Below are 21,808 nucleotides of genomic sequence, written 5' to 3' on the forward strand. Positions count from 1 at the left end.
ACATGCATATTTTTCGAAACGGGGAAGTATTTCTGTAAACTTTATACACTTTTGGAGTCTTGTAGATGCTTGTAGAGGGAAAAAAATATATTTCCCCAAATGGATTTCCCACTCGGTCCAACTACCTCCCCCTTCCATCTTGGCCCGGGCCCAACTATCTAACACTCTCTTGAGCCCAGCAAACGTCTCGGTAGTCTGCATGGCCCAACACCATCGCTCCCTCACTCCCCAGTTCTCTCCCGGTCTCCCCCACTTCGGCCTCTCCGCGGGCCGAACCCGCTCACCGCCGCCCTCCCCTAGCCACCGGTCATCGCCGCCGCGTCCACCGACGGGCCCACCCAACGACCTCGCTGCGCCCACCCGTACGCCTCCATCCAGCTCAGCGGCGCCCGAGTCACAGACCAGTCGGCAACATGCCGCCGCTTCGGCCCCCGCCACCGCGGCTCCTGCTCAACAATGTCTCCTACATGCGGAACGCACAGACGGTGCTCCGTGACATCAACCTCAGCGTCCACGACGGCACAACCCTTGTCCTTACCGGCGCCAACGGCTCCGGAAAGACCACCCTCCTCCGCATGTTGGCGGGCTTCTCGCGCCCCTCGGCGGGGGAGATCCTCTGGAACGGACACGACATCACCTCCCCCGGCGTCTTCCAGCAGTACAAGCTGCAGCTCAACTGGATGTCGCTCAAGGACGCCGTGAAAGAGAAGCTCACAGTGCTCGAGAATGTCCAGTGGTTCGAGCTCCTCGAGGGGAAGGACGACAGCAGGTCGGGCCCGGCCATCCAGCTCATGGGGCTCGGCAGGCTCATGAACGAGAAGGCCAGGAGGATGTTGTCCATGGGGTAGAGGAAGCGGCTGTAGCTCGCCAGGCTGCTCGCCATCGACCGACCCATCTGGCTGCTGGACGAGCCCTCCATCGCGCTGGACGTAGAGGGTACCTGAAAGGGAATTAGGCTTACACCTATTTTCCTAATTGATTTTGGTGGTTAAATTGCCCAACACAAATAATTGGACTAACTAGTTTGCCCTAGTGTATAGATTATACAGGTGTAAAAGGTTCACACTCAGCCAATAAAATGACCAAGTATTGGGTTCAACAAAGGAGCAAAGGGACAACCGAAGGCACCTCTGGTCTGGGGCACCGGACTGTCCGGTGTACACCAGACAGTGTCCGGTGCACCAGAGGACTCCAACTTGAACTCGTCGCCTTCGGGAATTTCCAGAGGCACTCGCGCTATAATTCACCGGACTGTCCGGTGTACACCGGACAGTGTCCGGTGCTCCAAGGAAGAGCGGCCTCAGGAACTCGCCAGCTTCGGGAAACCAGAGCGGCTGCTCCGCTATAATTCACCGGACTGTCCGGTGTACACCGGACTGTCCGGTGTAACTCCGGAGCAACGGCTATTTCGGCGCCAACGGCTACCTGCAGCGCATTTAATGCGCGCAGAAGCCAGGCACGCGCGCGCCGGCACACCGGACATTGAACAGTACATGTCCGGTGTGCACCGGACATCAAGGCGGGCCCAGAAGACAGAGCTCCAACGGTCGAATCCCAACGGGTTTGGTGACGTGGCTGGCGCACCGGACATGTCCGGTGTACATCGGACTGTCCGGTGCACCATACGACAGACAGCCTCCACCAAACGGCTAGTTTGGTGGTTGGGGCTATAAATACCCCCAACCACCCCACATTCAAGTCATCCAAGTTTTCCAGCTTCCAACCACTATACAAGAGCTAGCATTCATTGCAAAGCATACCAAAAGAGATCAAATCCTCTCCCAACTCCACACAAAGCCTTAGTGACTAGAGAGAGTGATTTGTAGTGTTCATTTGAGCTCTTGCGCTTGGATCGCTTCTTTTCTTTGGCATTCTTTCTTGTGATCAAACACTCACTTGTAATTGAGGCAAGAGACACCAATTGTGTGGTGGTCCTTGCGGGAAGTTTGATTCCCAAGTGATTTGAGAAGAGAAGCTCACTCGGTCCGAGGGACCGTTTGAGAGAGGGAAGGGTTGAAAGAGACCCGGCCTTTGTGGCCTCCTCAACGGGGAGTAGGTTTGAGAGAACCGAACCTCGGTAAAACAAATCCACGTGTCTCACTTCATTATTCGCTTGCTATTTGTTTTCACGCCCTCTCTCGGACTCATTTCTAACGCTAACCTGGCTTGTAGTTGTGTTTATATTTGTAAATTTCAGTTTCGCCCTATTCACCCCCCTCTAGGCGACTATCAATTGGTATCAAAGCCCGGTGCTTCATTAGAGCCTAACCGATCAAAGTGATGTCGGGAGATCACGCCAAGAAGGAGATGGAGACCGGCGAAAAGCCCACTACAAGCCACGGGAGCACTTCACCGGAAGAGTCCCGTACCAAGAGGAAGGAGAAGAAGAATGACTCCTCCAAAGGGAAGGAGAAGAAAGCTTCTTCACACCACAAAGAGAAGAAGGAGAAATCCTCTTCCCACAAGCCGCATCGGAGTGGGGACAAGAAAAAGAGGATGAGGAAGGTGGTCTACTACGAGACCGATTCTTCATCGACATCCACCTCCGGCTCCGACGCGACGTCCGTCACTTCTAAGCGCCAAGAGCGCAAGAAGTATAGTAAGATTCCCCTACGCTACCCTCGCATTTCTAAACATACACCTTTACTTTCCATCCCATTAGGCAAACCACCAACATTTGATGGTGAAGATTACGCTAGGTGGAGTGATTTAATGCGATTTCATCTAACCTCACTCCACAAAAGTATATGGGATGTTGTTGAGTTTGGTGCACAGGTACCATCTGTAGGGGATGAAGACTATGATGAGGATCAAGTGGCCCAAATCGAGCACTTCAACTCTCAAGCAACAACAATACTCCTCGCTTCTCTAAGTAGAGAGGAGTATAACAAAGTGCAAGGGTTGAAGAGCGCCAAGGAGGTTTGGGATGTGCTCAAAACCGCACACGAAGGAGATGAGCTCACAAAGATCACCAAGCGGGAGACGATCGAGGGGGAGCTCGGTCGGTTCCGGCTTCGCAAAGGGGAGGAGCCACAAAACATGTACAACCGGCTCAAGACCTTGGTGAATCAAGTGCGCAACCTCGGGAGCAAGAAATGGGATGACCACGAAATGGTTAAGGTTATTTTAAGATCACTTATTTTTCTTAACCCTAATCAAGTTCAATTAATTCGTGGCAACCCTAGATATACACTAATGACTCTCGAGGAAGTAATCGGGAATTTTGTAAGTTTTGAGTGCATGATCGAAGGCTCGAGGAAGATCAACGAGCTTGATGATCCCTCCACGTCCGAAGCTCAACCGGTTGCATTCAAGGCAACGGAGGAGAAGAAGGAGGAGTCTACACCAAGTAGACAACCAATCGACGCCTCCAAGCTCGACAATGAGGAAATGGCGCTCGTCATCAAGAGCTTCTGCCAAATCCTCAAACAAAGGAGGGGGAAAGACTACAAGCCCCGCTCCAAGAAGGTTTGCTACAAATGTGGTAAGCCCGGTCATTTTATTGCAAAATGTCCTATATCCAGTGACAGTGACCGGGGCGACGACAAGAAGAGGAGAAGAAAGGAGAAGAAATACTACAAGAAGAGGGGCGGCGATGCCCATGTTTGTCGGGAATGGGACTCCGACGAAAGCTCTAGCAACTCCTCCGACGACGAGGACGCCGCCAACATCGCCGTCTCCAAAGGACTTCTCTTCCCCAACGTCGGCCACAAGTGCCTCATGGCAAAGGACGGCAAAAAGAAGAAGGTTAAATCTAAATCCTCCACTAAATATGAATCCTCTAGTGATGAAAATGTTAGTGATGAGGAAGATAACTTGCGCTCTCTTTTTGCCAACCTCAACATGCAACAAAAAGAGAAACTTAATGAATTGATTAGTGCCATTCATGAAAAGGATGATCTCTTGGACACCCAAGAGGACTTCCTTATTAAAGAAAATAAGAAGCATGTTAAGGTTAAAAATGCTTATGCTCTAGAAATTGAGAAATGTGAAAAATTATCTAGCGAGCTAAGCACTTGCCATGAGACAATAGACAACCTTAGAAATGAAAATGCTAATTTGTTAGCTAAGGTTGATTCTCATGTTTGTAATGTTTCAACTACCAATTCTAGAAATAATGATGATGATTTACTTGCTAGGATTGATGAGTTGAATGTTTCTCTTGCTAGCCTTATATTCGAAAATGGAAAATTGCTTGCTAAGGCTAAAGTTTTTGATGTTTGCAATGTTACTATTTCTAACCTTAGAAGTGAGAACGATATATTACATGCTAAGGTTGTAGAATTAAAATCTTGCAAACCCTCTACATCTATCGTTGAGCATGTATCTATTTGTACTAGATGTAGAGATGTTGATATTAATGCTATTCATGATCACATGTCTTTAATTAAACAACAAAATGATCACATAGCAAAGTTAGATGCTAAAATTGCCGAGCATAACTTAGAGAATGAAAAATTTAAATTTGCTCGTAGCATGCTTTATAATGGGAGACGCCCTGGCATCAAGGATGGCATTGGCTTCCAAAGGGGAGACAATGTCAAACTTAATGCCCCTCCTAAAAGATTGTCAAATTTTGTTAAGGGCAAGGCTCCCATGCATCAGGATAACGAGGGTTACATTTTATACCCTGCTGGCTATCCTGAGGACAAAATTAGGAGAATTCATTCTAGGAAGTCTCACTCTGGCCCTAATCATGCATTTATGTATAAGGGTGAGACATCTAGTTCTAGGCGACCAACCCATGCTAAGTTGCCTAAAAAGAAAACTCCTAGTGCATCAAATGAACATAGCATTTCATTTAAGACTTTTGATGCATCATATGTTTTGACTAACAAATCCGGCAAGGTCGTTGCCAAATATGTTGGGGACAAACACAAAAGCTCCAAAACTTGTGTTTGGGTTCCCAAAGTTCTTGTTTCTAATGCCAAAGGACCCAAAACCGTTTGGGTACCTAAAGTCAAGAACTAAAATTGTTTTGTAGGTTTATGCATCTGGGGGCTCAAGTTGGATACTCGACAGCGGGTGCACAAACCACATGACAGGGGGAGAAGAAGATGTTCTCCTCCTACGAGAAAAACCAAGATCCCCAACGAGCAATCACATTCGGGGATGGAAATCAAGGTTTGGTCAAAGGTCTTGGTAAAATAGCTATATCCCCTGACCATTCCATTTCCAATGTTTTTCTTGTAGATTCTTTAGATTACAATATGCTTTCCGTATCTCAATTATGCAAAATGGGCTACAACTGTCTCTTTACTGATGTAGGTGTCACTGTCTTTAGAAGAAGTGATGATTCAATAGCATTTAAGGGTGTGTTAGAGGGTCAACTATACTTAGTAGATTTTGATAGAGCTGGACTCGACACATGCTTAATTGCCAAGACTAACATGGGTTGGCTCTGGCACCGTCGACTAGCCCATGTTGGGATGAAGAATCTTCATAAGCTTCTAAAGGGAGAACACATTTTAGGACTAACAAATGTTCATTTTGAGAAAGACAGGATTTGTAGCGCATGCCAAGCAGGAAAGCAAGTTGGTGCCCATCATCCACACAAGAACATCATGACGACCGACAGGTCGCTTGAGCTGCTCCACATGGATCTATTCGGCACGATTGCTTACATAAGCATCGGCGGGAGTAAGTATTGTCTTGTAATAGTGGATGATTATTCTCGCTTCACTTGGGTGTTCTTTTTGCAGGAGAAATCTCAAACCCAAGAAACCTTAAAGGGATTCTTGAGACGAGCTCAAAACGAGTTTGGCTTAAGGATCAAGAAAATTAGAAGCGACAACGGGACGGAGTTCAAGAACTCTCAAATCGAAGGCTTCCTTGAGGAGGAGGGCATCAAGCATGAGTTCTCTTCTCCCTACACGCCACAACAAAATGGTGTAGTGGAGAGGAAGAATCGAACTCTACTGGACATGGCAAGAACCATGCTTGATGAGTACAAGACTTCGGATCGGTTTTGGGCCGAGGCAGTCAACACCGCTTGCTACGCCATCAATCGATTATATCTTCACTGAATCCTCAAGAAGACATCATATGAACTCCTAACCGGTAAAAAGCCCAATATTTCATATTTTAGAGTCTTTGGTGGCAAATGTTTTATTCTTGTTAAGAGAGGTAGAAAATCTAAATTTGCTCCTAAGACTGTAGAAGGCTTTTTACTAGGATATGATTCAAACACAAGGGCATATAGAGTCTTTAACAAGTCCACTGGACAAGTTGAAGTTTCTTGTGACATTGTGTTTGATGAAACTAACGGCTCTCAAGTAGAGCAAGTTGATCTTGATGAGATAGGTATTGAAGAGGCTCCGTGCATCGCACTAAGGAACATGTTGGGGATGTGTGTCCTAAGGAATCCGAAGAGCCTCCAAATGCACAAGATCAACCATCCTCCTCCACGCAAGTATCTCCACCGACTCAAAATGAGGATGAAGCTCAAGTTGATGAAGTAGAAGATCAAGCAAATGAGCCACCTCAAGATGACGGCAATGATCAAGGGGGAGATACAAATGATCAAGACAAGGAGGATGAAGAGCAAAGGCCGCCACACCCAAGAGTCCACCAAGCAATCCAACGAGATCACCCCGTCGACACCATCCTCGGCGACATTCATAAGGGGGTAACTACTAGATCTCGTGTTGCACATTTTTGTGAGCATTACTCTTTTGTTTCCTCTATTGAGCCACAGAGGGTAGAGGAAGCACTCCAAGATTCGGATTGGGTGGTGGCGATGCAAGAGGAGCTCAACAACTTCACTAGGAATGAGGTATGGCATTTAGTTCCACGTCCTAATCAAAATGTTGTAGGAACCAAATGGGTTTTCCGCAACAAGCAAGATGAGCATGGTGTGGTGACAAGGAACAAAGCTCGACTTGTGGCCAAAGGATACTCCCAAGTTGAAGGTTTGGATTTCGGTGAAACCTATGCACCCGTAGCTAGGCTTGAGTCAATTCGCATATTATTGGCCTATGCTACTTACCATGGCTTTAAGCTTTATCAAATGGACGTGAAAAGTGCCTTCCTCAATGGACCGATCAAGGAAGAGGTCTATGTTGAGCAACCTCCCGGCTTTGAAGATAGTGAGTACCCTAACCATGTTTATAAACTCTCTAAGGCGCTTTATGGGCTCAAGCAAGCCCCAAGAGCATGGTATGAATGCCTTAGAGATTTCCTTACCACTAATGGATTCAAAGTCGGAAAGACCGATCCTACTCTATTCACTAAAACTCTTGAAAATGACTTGTTTGTATGCCAAATTTATGTTGATGATATTATATTTGGGTCTACTAACGAGTCTACATGTGAAGAATTTAGTAGGATCATGACACAAAAGTTTGAGATGTCTATGATGGGGGAGTTGAAGTACTTCTTGGGATTTCAAGTAAAGCAACTCCAAGAGGGCACCTTCATTAGCCAAACAAAGTATACTCAAGACATTCTAAACAAGTTTGGGATGAAGGATGCCAAGCCCATCAAGACACCCATGGGAACTAATGGGCATCTCGACCTCGACACGGGAGGTAAGTCCGTGGATCAAAAGGTATACCGGTCGATGATAGGTTCTCTACTCTATTTATGTGCATCTCGACCGGATATTATGCTTTCTGTATGCATGTGTGCAAGATTCCAAGCCGACCCTAAGGAAGCTCACCTTACGGCCGTAAAACGAATCTTGAGATATTTGGCTTACACTCCTAAGTTTGGGCTTTGGTATCCTAAGGGATCCACATTTGATTTGATTGGTTATTCGGATGCCGATTGGGCGGGGTGTAAAATCAATAGAAAGAGCACATCGGGGACTTGCCAGTTCTTGGGAAGATCCTTGGTGTCTTGGGCTTCAAAGAAGCAAAATTCAGTCGCTCTTTCTACCGCCGAAGCCGAGTATATTGCCGTAGGCCATTGTTGCGCGCAATTGCTTTGGATGAGGCAAACCCTGCGGGACTACGGTTACAAACTAACCAAAGTCTCTTTGCTATTTGATAATGAGAGTGCAATCAAAATGGCGGATAATCCCGTCGAGCATAGCCGCACTAAGCACATAGCCATTCGGTATCACTTTTTAAGGGATCACCAACAAAAGGGAGATATCGAGATTTCTTACATTAATACTAAAGATCAATTAGCTGATATCTTTACCAAGCCTCTTGATGAACAAACTTTTAACAAACTTAGGCATGAGCTAAATATTCTTGATTCTAGGAACTTCTTTTGTTAAATTGCACACATAGCTCATTTACATACCTTTGATCGTGTCTCTTTCATATACTATGACTAATGTGTTTTTCAAGTCTATTTCAAACCAAGTCATAGGTGTATTGAAAGGGAATTGGAGTCTTCGGCAAAGACAAAGGCTTCCACTCCGTAATTCTTCCTTCGCCGTCACTTCAAGCAACTCTCCATTCTTGGGGGAGAAAGCATGAGCACCAAGCAAAAGGACTCCTTCTTTGGTACAATCTTCACTTATTTATTTATGTCCAAAGGGGGAGAAAGTTCTAAAAAGGGCTCTAATGATTCCGTTTTTGGCGATTCATGCCAAAGGGGGAGAGAGTATGAGAGCCCAAAGCAAAAGGACCGCACACCCATTTCAAAAACTTAGTTTTTCAAAGAGTATTTTCAATTGGTATCTTATTGTGTTCAAAAGGGGGAGAAAGCAGTATTTCTAACATAATATATCAAAACCCTCTTGAACACTAAGAGGAGGATCTCATTTAGGGGGAGTTTTGTTTAGTCAAAGGAAAAGCATTTGAAACAGGGGGAGAAAATTTCAAATCTTGAAAATGCCTTTCAAAATCTTATTCATTTACCTTTGACTATTTGCAAAAGAACTTTGAAAAGGATTTACAAAAGATTTTGCAAAAACAAAACATGTGGTGCAAGTGTGGTCCAAAATGTTAAAAACAAAGGAACAATTCATGCATATCTTGTAAGTATTTATATTGGCTCAATTCCAAGCAACCTTTGCACTTACATTATGCAAACTAGTTCAATTATGCATTTCTATACTTGCTTTGGTTTGTGTTGGCATCAATCACCAAAAAGGGGGAGATTGAAAGGGAATTAGGCTTACACCTATTTTCCTAATTGATTTTGGTGGTTAAATTGCCCAACACAAATAATTGGACTAACTAGTTTGCCCTAGTGTATAGATTATACAGGTGTAAAAGGTTCACACTCAGCCAATAAAATGACCAAGTATTGGGTTCAACAAAGGAGCAAAGGGACAACCGAAGTCACCTCTGGTCTGGGGCACCGGACTGTCCGGTGCACCAGAGGACTCCAACTTGAACTCGTCGCCTTCGGGAATTTCTAGAGGCACTCGCGCTATAATTCACCGGACTGTCCGGTGTACACCGGACAGTGTCCGGTGCTCCAAGGAAGAGCGGCCTCAGGAACTCGCCAGCTTCGGGAAACCAGAGCGGCTGCTCCGCTATAATTCACCGGACTGTCCGGTGTACACCGGACTGTCCGGTGTAACTCCGGAGCAACGGCTATTTCGGCGCCAACGGCTACCTGCAGCGCATTTAATGCGCGCCAGAAGCGCGCAGAAGCCAGGCACGCGCGCGCCGGCACACCGGACATTGAACAGTACATGTCTGGTGTGCACCGGACATCAAGGTGGGCACAGAAGACAGAGCTCCAACGGTCGAATCCCAAAGGGTTTGGTGACGTGGCTGGCGCACCGGACATGTCCGGTGTACACCGGACTGTCCGGTGCACCATACGACAGACAACCTCCACCAAACGGCTAGTTTGGTGGTTGGGGCTATAAATACCCCCAACCACCCCACATTCAAGTCATCCAAGTTTTCCATCTTCCAACCACTATACAAGAGCTAGCATTCATTGCAAAGCACACCAAAAGAGATCAAATCCTCTCCCAACTCCACACAAAGCCTTAGTGACTAGAGAGAGTGATTTGTAGTGTTCATTTGAGCTCTTGCGCTTGGATCGCTTCTTTTCTTTGGCATTCTTTCTTGTGGTCAAACACTCACTTGTAATTGAGGCAAGAGACACCAATTGTGTGGTGGTCCTTGCGGGAAGTTTGATTCCCAAGTGATTTGAGAAGAGAAGCTCACTCGGTCCGAGGGACCGTTTGAGAGAGGGAAGGGTTGAAAGAGACCCGGCCTTTGTGGCCTCCTCAACGGAGAGTAGGTTTGAGAGAACCGAACCTCGGTAAAACAAATCCACGTGTCTCACTTCATTATTCGCTTGCGATTTGTTTTCACGCCCTCTCTCGGACTCATTTCTAACGCTAACTCGGCTTGTAGTTGTGTTTATATTTGTAAATTTCAGTTTCGCCCTATTCACCCCCCCTCTAGGCGACTATCAGTACCAGGCTGCTTGAACACATCATCGCGGAGCACCGGGAGAAGGGTGGCATCGTGTTCGTGGCCACGCATCTGCCGATTCAGGTTGAGGATTCTATGTCGCTTCGGCTTCCCCAGAGGTTTCCCCGGAGGAAGACGCTGGTTGATCTTGTCCATTGATGGCTTGATGCCAATGTGACCAGGAATTTAGTTGTATCTCTCAAATTCCTCTCCAGCTATCTGTTTGAATGCTGTCAGAGCAATATTTTTTTTGCTGGTGCTGCATTTGTCATCCTTTTTTGACAGCATGACAATACATTATCTATGTTGATAATATGTGCAGTTGTTCTTTGTGATCACTGTTTTGATGCATTGGCCCATGTATTTGGGAACAATAGAAGGCATTTGCCATGTCTGATATATGTACAGTTGTTCTTTGCGATCATGGTGTTGATGCATTGACCCCCTTATATATATGGTACTTGCTGGTGGAAACTTTGTTGGCTGTTCAATGTTTAGCAGGTTTATTCACGCCTTGCATGTCTGCGTGAAGCTTCAAGTGTTGGATACTCGGCAAACTTGACCAAATATGGGGAGACCTTTGGACAGGATCAGGTATAGATGTCTGATTTGAGTGTCTCTTTTCTCATATTCTTGTGAATTGACTAAGGTTGATTTCTTCCCTAACAAATTTTGTTTTAGTCTGAATATGTTATTGTTGTCATCTGAATATATTCAGAAGTGGCTGATTTTGCATTTCTAGCATGTGCAGTGTTTAATTCACAAACAATGTTTTTTACTACATACAATAACTACTAACAAATTAGTTTAGGCCATGTCGACAAAATTTGGTGCCCAGTTGTTGTAAAGCCCAAAATTGGTAGAAGGATAATAATAATAATAAAATAAATAAAAAAATATATTTATTATAGTAGTTTGGAAATTCTTGAAACCTTGGATTAAATAATAATAATAATAGAATTTTAAATGGAAAGAAAAATAAAAAGAAAAAGAATGTGCTACAAAAATAATAATAATAATTATTATATATATCTTCTTATACTGGTATTTTAATTGTGCACTTGACCTATGTGTCAAACTCACTAACAACTTCAAGATTTAAATGGTAAATTTTGAAATGAAGAAAGAAATGCAAACCTAAAAGAAAAGGATAAAAAAAAGAGAAATCCTCAATGAGCCGAATCCCTAGCCAGCCCATTCCCCCTGCATCGCCTGGGCGCGGCCCGCGCGCTCGCCCTCGCTGTCCCTGTCAAGCCGGGCCCGTTGGCCAGCCGCTCTGCGCCCACACTCCCTTCATCCTGCCATTACGCCTTACCTCGCTGACAACGTGCCCCCCTGTCAGCTTCTTCAACGGACTCTGCAGCTCGCAGATCACGCAATCCCCGGTAACAAACTCCGGCCACGCGCGCCCGTGCCGGGTCTTTCGCTGACCAGCGGGGCCCAGTCGTCATCCTTCTTCCCCCACTCGCTCGACGCAGACCCAATCCCAACAGAAATCGCCGCATGGCTCGCCGCTCACTTCGGATCGGCCGAACGACCTCCTGGATATCGGGCTGCCCCACCCGATGGTGTATAAGGGACCCCGGCACTCGATTCATACCTCTCGCCTCGCTGTTACTCGCCCTCCTCGCCACAATATCGATAATTTTGCGCCGTCGCGGGGAAAACAGGGGTTGCCGCGGGGGAACTTCGGCTAGCCGTCATCCGCGCCTCCAGTGTGGGCCTCAGGGCCTTCCCTCGGTTGCGGGGCGGGCGCTGGTGGCCTCGCCACCTGGAATTGTCGCCGGGGACTTCACCAATTGGTCGCCGGACCTCTCCTATCACGATCGAGCCGCCGCGCAGCGAGGGCGGACTTCCTCGGAGCTTAATCTGCGGTATGGCTACCATTTTCCTACTCGCCGTCTCTCCCTCTCCGTTTCGCACAAGGTTGCGCTAGGATTAGGACTCCTCGGTACGCTCCCGGTTTGGCCGGCCATGGCCACCGCCGCACCGGGCGTGTGCGCCGCCGCCCGGGGTCGAGCTGGGAGTGAGTTGGCGGGCGCCGTCGATTTCCTAGTGCACGGCTGAGATTAGGTTAAGTGCTGCCTATTGAATCAGGGTCGTTGGATGCGTAGCCAACGGCTGGGATCGGCGGCGGAATACCGTTTCGTGGCATTGGATCGTGACCGTCCGATTGGAAACTGGCGGATGGATCCGGCCCCGCGTTGCAATCCTTGTATCGATCGTCGGTGGTTGGATTCTGATCCAAGGGCGGAAATAGAATATCGGTTCGCGTTCTGTTGTGGGTTGTGGATCGGTGATCTGACGGCTCAGAATAGACAGTACCCTTCGTGGCCAGACATTTGCATATGAATTCCTGTGACAGATAGAAAATAACCCGCGGTCCAGTCCAGGTTTCACTGAGTCTAAGTATCTTTCTGCTTAAGTCCCTGGACTTATTAATTGTGCGCGCAGCCGAGACAGTAAGGAAAAACCTATAAAATCATTTAGAAATTGATTTTTAGTGTAAAAATAAATGTTAGAACTTGTTTAATTTATAGAAAATGCATATGAAGTCCAAATCAACTCATTTCAATTTATATAGTTTTATAATAATATTGTTTATCAATTAGTATCACTGTTTTCACATGAAAGTCATATTAAAATTTATATCCTATTTAATCTTGTGCAAAACACATAAAATCATTAGAAATTCATAACTTAAAATCTATGATTCCGATTTGATCCGTTCAAGTTGCGTTAACTTCATATAAATATTTACTATTCAGTAACAACATTTATTGTACCATGTTCTATTCTTTTATAATTAGATCTTTATTTAACTTATGTTGGATAGTCTTGTTAATTTGTTTATCGTTATAATCTACTAGAATATAATTTATGGTCAATTTATAACTTAGATTAAAAGTCAATATAGTTACTTGGAGAATAACATCTCATATGATTTATATTAACCAAATTATAATATAGTCTAATATTTTAATCACATAGATCTTTTATAAATCACAACTCCTTAATGGTAACTCCGATTTTAATAGTTCTCGATCCCTTTGCGATCAGCCAGAACCCTCGTCGGTGAATGCTAATTTTCTGTTTGGTGTTTGCAGAACCTTTTTGAACGATCTAGGCTTCCTGGAATTAGGAACGTGGATTTGGTAAGTATTATCCTCCATCCAGATTTTCGTTTTTGCGTCAGTATTATTCCTGTTCACGTTCCAAGAGTGAATTTTGTAGATCTGCTCCTCCAATGGCAACCTTTAGCAAGGCTAGCAGGCTGTGTGGTGCAGTGACTATGCAACCAAAACAGTTGTGGAGTCTACTCTCGAGAATCTTGTCTAAGTTGCTCGGTCTTCCTGGTATTTTGCTGAAGAAATTCCGAAAGGAAGGTGTGACGGAATTAGATGCTACTGCATTGCTAGAGCTACCACAGGATGTGTTGATGGACATCTTTGGTACACTTGAGGTCCCTGACCTCATCCGAGCAGGCTCGGTTTGCTCGTCATGGTATGCTACCTACAAATGCTTGCTCGACCTGAGGCAATACAAGCAACCCCAGACACCATGCTTGTTCTACACTTGTGAATCTGCCGGTAGCAACGTAGGGTTTCTATACAGCCTCAAGGAAAATAGGTCCTACAAGTTAACTCTACCGGAGCCACCCATCCGCAGTAGGTTACTGATCGGGTCCTCCAACGGTTGGTTGATTACTGCAGATGAGAGGTCTGAACTGCACCTTGTGAATCCCATAACTGGAGAACAGGTTGCACTTCCCTCTGTGATTACCATAGAGCATGTGAAGCCCATCTTTGATGCATCAGGTACTATCCATATGTACGAGTTATCATATGAGACACCACCCGACCTGTTTGATCTTGGCGATCTGCGCGATGAGCTCTACTTCAAGGCATTTGTATTTCCCGATCCATCCACCACTGGAAGCTACATCGTGGTTCTTATTCACGAGCCATATTCACGGCTTTCGTTTGCACGACCGGGAGATGACAAGTGGACCTGGGTTGGACAAGGTAGCCAATATAAAGACTGCACATATGTGGATGGCCTTTTGTATACAGTGAATTACTCTGGAGAAATTGATGCGTTTGATTTTACCGCGTCCCCTGTTAAAATGACAGTAATTCTGAAAGAGCTGAAGTATCCTGTATGTGAAAACATGTACATTATTCAGGCTCCATGGGGTGATCTGTTGCATGTTTGGAGGACTCTTGGCGTTCCACCCAATGCTCCATCGTGGGTCCCTGGAAAATGCTTGTTCGAAACCTTAAAAATACAAGTGCATAAAGTGGACTTGGAAGCAAAGCAACGGGTGGAAATAAACAGGTTGCAGTGTGATAGTGTTTTATTTCTTGGCCACAACGATTCACTTTGCCTTAGTGCTCAAGTACACCCAGAACTCAAGTCAAATCATGCATACTTCACTGACGATTTTAAAGAAGTGACTGTTTTATTAAAAAATTGCATACGTGATATGGGAGTTATGGACTTGGAAAATAGTGTCAACAAGAAAATTGTCTCTCAAATTTGGTCCAACTGGCCCTGTCCCACTTGGATAACACCCAATCTTATGAAACTGAATCAGGCCTTCAACAGATAGCTTTTTAGGTATTATTGTTTAGTACCTTTGTTTTGTTATTTTTTTTATCAAAAATGGTGTAATCGATATTATGATAAAAGAATTGTACGTCAATGGTCATTTCTTCCTAATAAGATGTGTAGCGGTAAAAACGATAATGGCTGCTTGCAGATACAACTTCAAGATTTAAATGGTAAATTTTGAAATGAAGAAAGAAATGCAAACCTAAAAGAAAAAGGATAAAAAAAGAGAAATCCTCAATGCGCTCGCCCTCGCTGTCCCTGTCAAGCCGGGCCCGTTGGCCAGCCGCTCTGCGCCCACACTCCCTTCATCCTGCCATTACGCCTTACCTCTCTCACAACGTGCCCCCCTGTCAGCTTCTTCAACGGACTCCGCAGCTCGCAGATCACGCAATCCCCGGTAACAAACTCCGGCCACGCGCGCCCGTGCCGGGTCTTTCGCTGACCAGCGGGGCCCAGTCGTCATCCTTCTTCCCCCACTCGCTCGACGCAGACCCAATCCCAACAGAAATCGCCGCATAGCTCGCCGCTCACTTCGGATCGGCCGAACGACCTCCTGGATATCGGGCTGCCCCACCCGATGGTGTATAAGGGACCCCGGCACTCGATTCATACCTCTCGCCTCGCTGTTACTCGCCCCCCTCGCCACAATATCGATAATTTTGCGCCGTCGCGGGGAAAACAGGGGCTGCCGCGGGGGAACTTCGGCTAGCCGTCATCCGCGCCTCCAGTGTGGGCCTCAGGGCCTTCCCTCGGTTGCGGGGCGGGCGCTGGTGGCCTCGCCACCTGGAATTGTCGCCGGGGACTTCACCAATTGGTCGCCGGACCTCTCCTATCACGATCGAGCCGCCGCGCAGCGAGGGCGGACTTCCTCGGAGCTTAATCTGCGGTATGGCTACCATTTTCCTACTCGCCGTCTCTCCCTCTCCGTTTCGCACAAGGTTGCGCTAGGATTAGGACTCCTCGGTACGCTCCCGGTTTGGCCGGCCATGGCCACCGCCGTACCGGGCGTGTGCGCCGCCGCCCGGGGTCGAGCTGGGAGCGAGTTGGCGGGCGCCGTCGATTTCCTAGTGCACGGCTGAGATTAGGTTAAGTGCTGCCTATTGAATCAGGGTCGTTGGATGCGTAGCCAACGGCTGGGATCGGCGGCGGAATACCGTTTCGTGGCATTGGATCGTGACCGTCCGATTGGAACTGGCGGATGGATCCGGCCCCGCGTTGCATGTTGTAACTTAATTGTTTTCAAAAATAAAGTTTGTTCATTGCATGTTGTGTTTCAGGTTATAGGTAGGGAACAAGATCCCTGATTGAGCCTTCACATCTAGCATTTCCCATCGCTTCAGAATGGCCCAAACAACATTAGATCAGGAACTCAATTCTCTCTAAACTGTCACAGAAAAAGAAATCTCTCGTACAAATTAATGCCTAAGGAACAAAGGAAATAAATTGAGATTGAGGTGGTGCTGTTCATCGGCACTTAGTCCACGAAAAGTGGGGGAGTGCGATCTTCGTAGCTGCACGTTCTCGGAGCATAGCTGAGCGAGAAGGGTGGTCGGTGTGCGACGAATTGCGGGCCGGAGTTGGAGACCGCCGCCCGATCCCTAATTGACGTGGTCAGGTCGCGGTGAGCACAGGTTTTTCTCTGTTCCTGTATGGTGTATCACCTTTCGGGCGAACCCCCCCCCCCGGAACTGAAATCCCGGACCCCAGCTGGAAAACCCACACCCTGAACCCGCCAACACATATACGCATCTGAAAAGAGTCCAAAACAAAGAACAATATCTCACCCACTGAACGGCCCAAAGCAAGCAGGCAGGCCTTTGCGCCAATAGGATAAATAAATAAATAAAGCCAATTAAAGATAAATAATATTCAACAGTCGAATCAGAGAGCCGACTAGAACGACAAAATGAATGAAGAGGGAGGGGGGGGGGGGGGGGGGGGGTAAGCCATGGCTGTTAAGCCTTCCTTCGCTGAGATTTTTCTATCCCTCCAACTCAGATGCTGCTCTGGTCATTTGTCAAATTTAGATGGGAAAGGAGGAATAATCTGGACCACTGAAGAAAAATTGGACTAGGATAGCGCCATCAGTGGTTGAAGCTCAGATATCAGATGCATACTGAGGATGAAGGGATATACATTTATTCAGCATAACCATCACCATCAGTAGATTATTCAGCACACCAAGAAAAGCATTGGCTTATGGATTATTCAGCATTGCGATAGATCGTGCTAGTAGGCTTAGCACCACATCAATCTACAAAGATACTTCCGGCTACCTGGAAATGCACGAAAATCAAATAAACAGGAAACTCTGGAGTTGCATGGCACCACGAAAATGTGGATTGACATTTGATACCGAACTGCAATAATCATCACTGCTGCTGGTGTGCGCAAGGGCTGAAAACTTGCCTAGCCCAGGCAACGATTCTCGTGTAGGATTTTGATGGCCTGCCTGGATATAAAAGCTGCCTGGCAGGTAGCAAGCAAACACGCCCGGGACGAATGGAGATGGGGATAATCAGGTTACTGTCAGGCGGAGCTCCAAGCTCCCAAGGGATAGTAGCTTGCAGCGGTCGGGCACGGCGACGACATCGGAATTGGGGGGTGGGGCAGTGGCAGATGGTCCCGAAGGATTTTGGACGGTTTCCGACCTTACATCGCGGCCGGAGGGCTCGGGCCATTGCCAATGGTAGGCGGTCGCAAGTAGAGGCGTAGCTGGCGAAGGTGGTGGCGTGGGGATTGGGGTAGGATGGAGGCGGGATAAAGGGAAGGAAGATGAGGCACGCAGTGGCCACGGCAGCGGCATGACTGACGTCCAGAGGCAACTTCGGCGGTTCGGTTCCCGCAACAGGGTTTCAGTGATTTTATTTTTGGTTACGGATGTTTACCTCGGCTGCGACGGCGAGCAGCAGCTTCTCCGCGGCGACGCCGGCGCAGGCTTTCAGTTGCATTGGCCTAGGAGTAGGCATTCACAGAGGAGTAGCGTGCTGCACGTTCCTAGAGCATAGTTGAGCGAGAAGGGTGGCCGGTGCGCGACGAATTGGAGGCCGGAGTTGGAGACCGCCGCCCAATCAGCTAATTGACGTGGTAAGGTCGTGGCGCCACAAGATTCGCGGTGAACACATGTTCGTCTCTGTTGTTGTTGTTGTTCCTACATGGTGTATCACCGCGTAGATTTATAGTGTGTTTGGTTTGAGGAATTAAGTGATCTATCTTCTTCTCACTCCTCACTTTTTTATTTGGTTTGTGGAATAGAATGAGTTGATTCATCACCACCTCATTCCTCATAAGCTAATAATTAGTATATACATGAGGAGTGAATTGATTCCACCAAAATTGATGGAATGAACTTATGATGCATCATCTCATGAAATATAGAGTGACTCCACAAACCAAACACACGATTAGAGTGCGGGGGCGTCGGGTCGCAAATCACCTGTGGGCGCCGCTGTGGGCTAAGGGCGGCCTCATGGAGGTGGGAGAGGGTCGCTGGACCGTCAATCAGTGGCTAGGATTAAGATTCTATTATACCGTTTCGACTTGGGATAGGGTTGAACCGCTGAAGGTTAGTCTGTTTGGCAGAATTGATTAAGTTAGTTGCTCGGTTTATTAGATTGATTGAGTTAGTTGCTTGGTTGTTGAGAAAATCAGGAAGGCTTTATCCCTTGTTAGTTCGTTGAGAAAATAAAGGAGCCTCTAACTTTAAAGAGGAACGGACAACCGAAACTCATCGTCCCAAACTCCCCTACATATCCCTTTGCTATACTCTCCTCTGCGATCAGCCAGGAACCCTCGCCGGTGAATGCTAATTTTCTGTTTGTTGTTTGCAGAACCTTTTTAAACGATCTTGGCTTCCTGGAATTAGGAACGTGGATTTGGTAAGTATTATCATCCATCCAGATTTTCGTCTTTGCGTCAGTACTATTCCTGTTCACGTTCCAAGAGTGAATTTTGTAGATCTGCTCCTCCAATGGCGACCTTTAGCAAGGCTAGCAGGTTGTGTGGTGCAGTGACTATGCAACCAAAACAGCTGTGGAGTCTACTACTCTCGAGAATCTTGCCTAAGCTGCTCGGTCTTCCTGGTATTTTGCTGAAGAAATTCCGAAAGGAAGGTGTGATGGAATTGGATGCTGCTGCATTGCCAGAGCTGCCACAGGATGTGTTGATGGACATCTTTGGTACACTTGAGGTCCCTGACCTCATCCGAGCAGGCTCGGTTTGCTCGTCATGGCATGCTACCTACAAATGCTTGCTCGACCTGAGGCAATACAAGCAACCCCAGACACCATGCCTGTTCTACACTTGTGAATCTGCCGGTAGCAACGTAGGGTTTCTATACAGCCTCAAGGAAAATAGGTCCTACAAGTTAACTCTACCGGAGCCACCCATCCGCAGTAGGTTACTGATCGGGTCCTCCAACGGTTGGTTGATTACTGCAGATGAGAGGTCGGAGCTGCACCTTGTGAATCCCATAACTGGAGAACAGGTTGCACTTCCCTCTGTGATTACCATAGAGCATGTGAAGCCCATCTTTGATGCATCAGGTACTATCCGTATGTACGAGTTGTCATATCAGACACCACCCGACCTGTTTGATCTCGGTGATCTGCGCGATGAACTCTACTTCAAGGCATTTGTGTTTCCCGATCCATCCACCACTGGAAGCTACATCGTGGTTCTTATCCATGAGCCATATTCACGACTTTCGTTTGCACGACCGGGAGATGACAAGTGGACCTGGGTTGGACAAGGTAGCCAATATAAAGACTGCACATATGTGGATGGTCTTTTGTATACAGTGAATTACTCTGGAGAAATTGATGCGTTTGATTTTACCGCGTCTCCTGTTAAAATGACAGTAATTATGAAAGAGCTGAAGTATCCTGTATGTGAAAACATGTACATTATTCAGGCTCCATGGGGTGATCTGCTGCATGTTTGGAGGACTATTGACGTTCCACCCAATGCTCCGCCGTGGGTCCCTGGAAAATGCATGGTCGAAACCTTAAAAATACAAGTGCATAAAGTGGACTTGGAAGCAAAGCAACGAGTGGAAATAAACAGATTGCAGTGTGATAGTGTTTTATTTCTTGGCCACAACGATTCACTTTGCCTTAGTACTCAAGTACATCCAGAACTCAAGTCAAATCATGCATATTTCACTGACGATTTTAAAGAATTGACTGTTTTATTAAAAAATTGCATGCGTGATATGGGAGTTATGGACTTGGAAAATAGTGTCAAGAAGGAAATTGTCTCTCAAATTTGGTCCAACTGGCCCTGTCCCACTTGGATAACACCCAATCTTATGAAGCTGAATCAGGCATTCAACAGATAGCTTTTTAGGTATTATTATTTAATACCTTTGTTTTGTTATTTTTTTTATCGAAAATGGTGTAATCGATATTATGATAAAAGAATTGTACGTCATACAATGGTCATTTCTTCCTAATAATATGTGTAGCGGTAAAGGCTCATGAACGAGAAGGCCAGGATGTTGTCCATGGAGCAGAGGAAGCGGCTGCAGCTCGCCAGGCTGCTCGCCATCGACCGACCCATCTGGCTGCTGGACGAGCCCTCCGTCGCGCTGGACGCAGAGGGTACCAGGCTGCTTGAACACATCATCGCGGAGCACCGGGAGAAGGGTGGCATCGTGTTCGTGGCCACGCATCTGCCGATTCAGATTGAGGATTCTATGTCGCTTCGGCTTCCCCGGAGGAAGACGCTGGTTGATCTTGTCCATTGATGGCTTGATGCCAATGTGACCAGGAATTTAGCTGTATATCTTTCTAATTCCGCCCCAGCTATCTGTCTGAATGCTGTCAGAGCAATAATTTTTTTTGCTGGTGCTGCATTTGTCATCCTTTTTTGACAGCATGACAATACATTCTCTATGTTGATAATATGTGCAGTTGTTATTTGTGATCACTGTTTTGATGCATTGGCCCATGTATTTGGGAACAATAGAAGGCATTTGCCATGTCTGATATATGTACAGCTGTTCTTTGCGATCATGGTGTTGATGCATTGACCCCCTTATATATATGGTACTTGCTGGTGGAAACTCTGTTGGCTGTTCAATGTCTAGCAGGTTTATTCATGCCTTGTATGTCTGCGTGAAGCTTCAAGTGTTGGATACTCGGCAAACTTGACCAAATATGGGGAGACTTTTGGACAGGATCAGGTATAGATGTCTGATTTGAGTGTATCTTTTCTCATATTCTTGTGAATTGACTAGGTTGATTTCTTCCCTAACAAATTTTGTTTTAGTCTGAATATGTTATTGTTGTCATCTGAATATATTCAGAAGTGGCTGATTTTGCATTTCTAGCATGCACAGTGTTTAATTCACAAACAATGTTTTTTTTACTACATACAATAACTACTATCAAATTAGTTTAGGCCATGTCGACAAAATTTGGTGCCCAGTTGCCCACTGGACAGAATCAGGTAACTGATTTATAGTTTAGGAACATCTATTTTCTCAGATTACTGTGCATGGGTTAAGGTTGATTATTTGATTTCTGCTCCATGGGTCATGTTTAGTCTGAATATCTTTGTAATCTTTTTACAATGTATAAATCTTTTTGCAGCTATCGTTTTCATCATAGTATATTCAGTATAACTGGTGGATATGGATAACGTTTTATCTACATTTAATAGCTATCCAAGGCTGCCCTAGTTTACTTATCCTTTGCAGTTATCATGGGAATCTTCTGCACAATCAGCAATTACCGTTATTTCTCTAGAAATTAGGTAGGTACTAAAAAATTTATTGTTACTGAAGTTATGCTAATCATTAATCAGTTAGCAAAGCACAAATCAAACCCTATTGCTGATTGTTCTGAAGAGAACTG

At 46.2% G+C, this 21,808-nt stretch overlaps 3 protein-coding genes across 6 annotated transcripts; all 3 read left to right on the forward strand.

The window, feature by feature from the left end:
• Window positions 1-413: 413 nt before the first annotated feature.
• Window positions 414-20,962, forward strand: LOC103645912 (ABC transporter I family member 1). The gene is made up of 2 exons (XM_020548119.1): window positions 414-805; window positions 20,424-20,962. Exons 1-2 carry the CDS (start codon window positions 414-416, stop codon window positions 20,695-20,697), a joined length of 666 nt encoding a protein of 221 aa, XP_020403708.1. The 3' UTR covers window positions 20,698-20,962.
• LOC103645911 (putative F-box protein At5g38270) lies at window positions 13,545-14,949 on the forward strand. The gene has a single exon (XM_020548118.1). The coding sequence runs from the start codon at window positions 13,585-13,587 to the stop codon at window positions 14,947-14,949; it is 1,365 nt and encodes a 454-aa protein (XP_020403707.1). The 5' UTR covers window positions 13,545-13,584.
• On the forward strand, window positions 15,268-20,962 carry LOC103645909 (putative F-box protein At2g33190). 4 transcript variants are annotated; one of them, XM_008670628.4, is made up of 4 exons: window positions 15,268-15,837; window positions 18,782-18,829; window positions 18,909-20,297; window positions 20,416-20,962. In XM_008670628.4, the coding sequence occupies exon 3, from the start codon at window positions 18,922-18,924 to the stop codon at window positions 20,287-20,289; it is 1,368 nt and encodes a 455-aa protein (XP_008668850.1). In that variant the 5' UTR covers window positions 15,268-15,837; window positions 18,782-18,829; window positions 18,909-18,921; the 3' UTR covers window positions 20,290-20,297; window positions 20,416-20,962. The 4 variants fall into 4 exon arrangements, with proteins under 4 accessions (XP_008668850.1, XP_020403706.1, XP_008668849.1 ...); XM_008670627.4 differs by lacking the exon at window positions 15,268-15,837 and adding an exon at window positions 16,894-18,038; XM_020548117.3 differs by having other exon boundaries at window positions 18,782-20,297.
• Window positions 20,963-21,808: the final 846 nt, after the last annotated feature.

The sequence above is a fragment of the Zea mays genome, chromosome 2 (assembly GCF_902167145.1).
Source record: "Zea mays cultivar B73 chromosome 2, Zm-B73-REFERENCE-NAM-5.0, whole genome shotgun sequence".
Lineage (NCBI taxonomy): Eukaryota > Viridiplantae > Streptophyta > Magnoliopsida > Poales > Poaceae > Zea > Zea mays.

Bases quoted from the DNA above. Each gene is read 5' to 3' on its own strand.
- LOC103645912 (XM_020548119.1), top strand. From the start codon at position 414: ATGCCGCCGCTTCGGCCCCCGCCACCGCGGCTCCTGCTCAACAATGTC. The intron at 806-20,423 runs GCTCATGAACGA...GTAGCGGTAAAG, and splicing joins CAGCTCATGGGGCTCGGCAG to GCTCATGAACGAGAAGGCCA.
- LOC103645911 (XM_020548118.1), top strand. From the start codon at position 13,585: ATGGCAACCTTTAGCAAGGCTAGCAGGCTGTGTGGTGCAGTGACTATG.
- LOC103645909 (XM_020548117.3), top strand. From the start codon at position 18,922: ATGGCGACCTTTAGCAAGGCTAGCAGGTTGTGTGGTGCAGTGACTATG.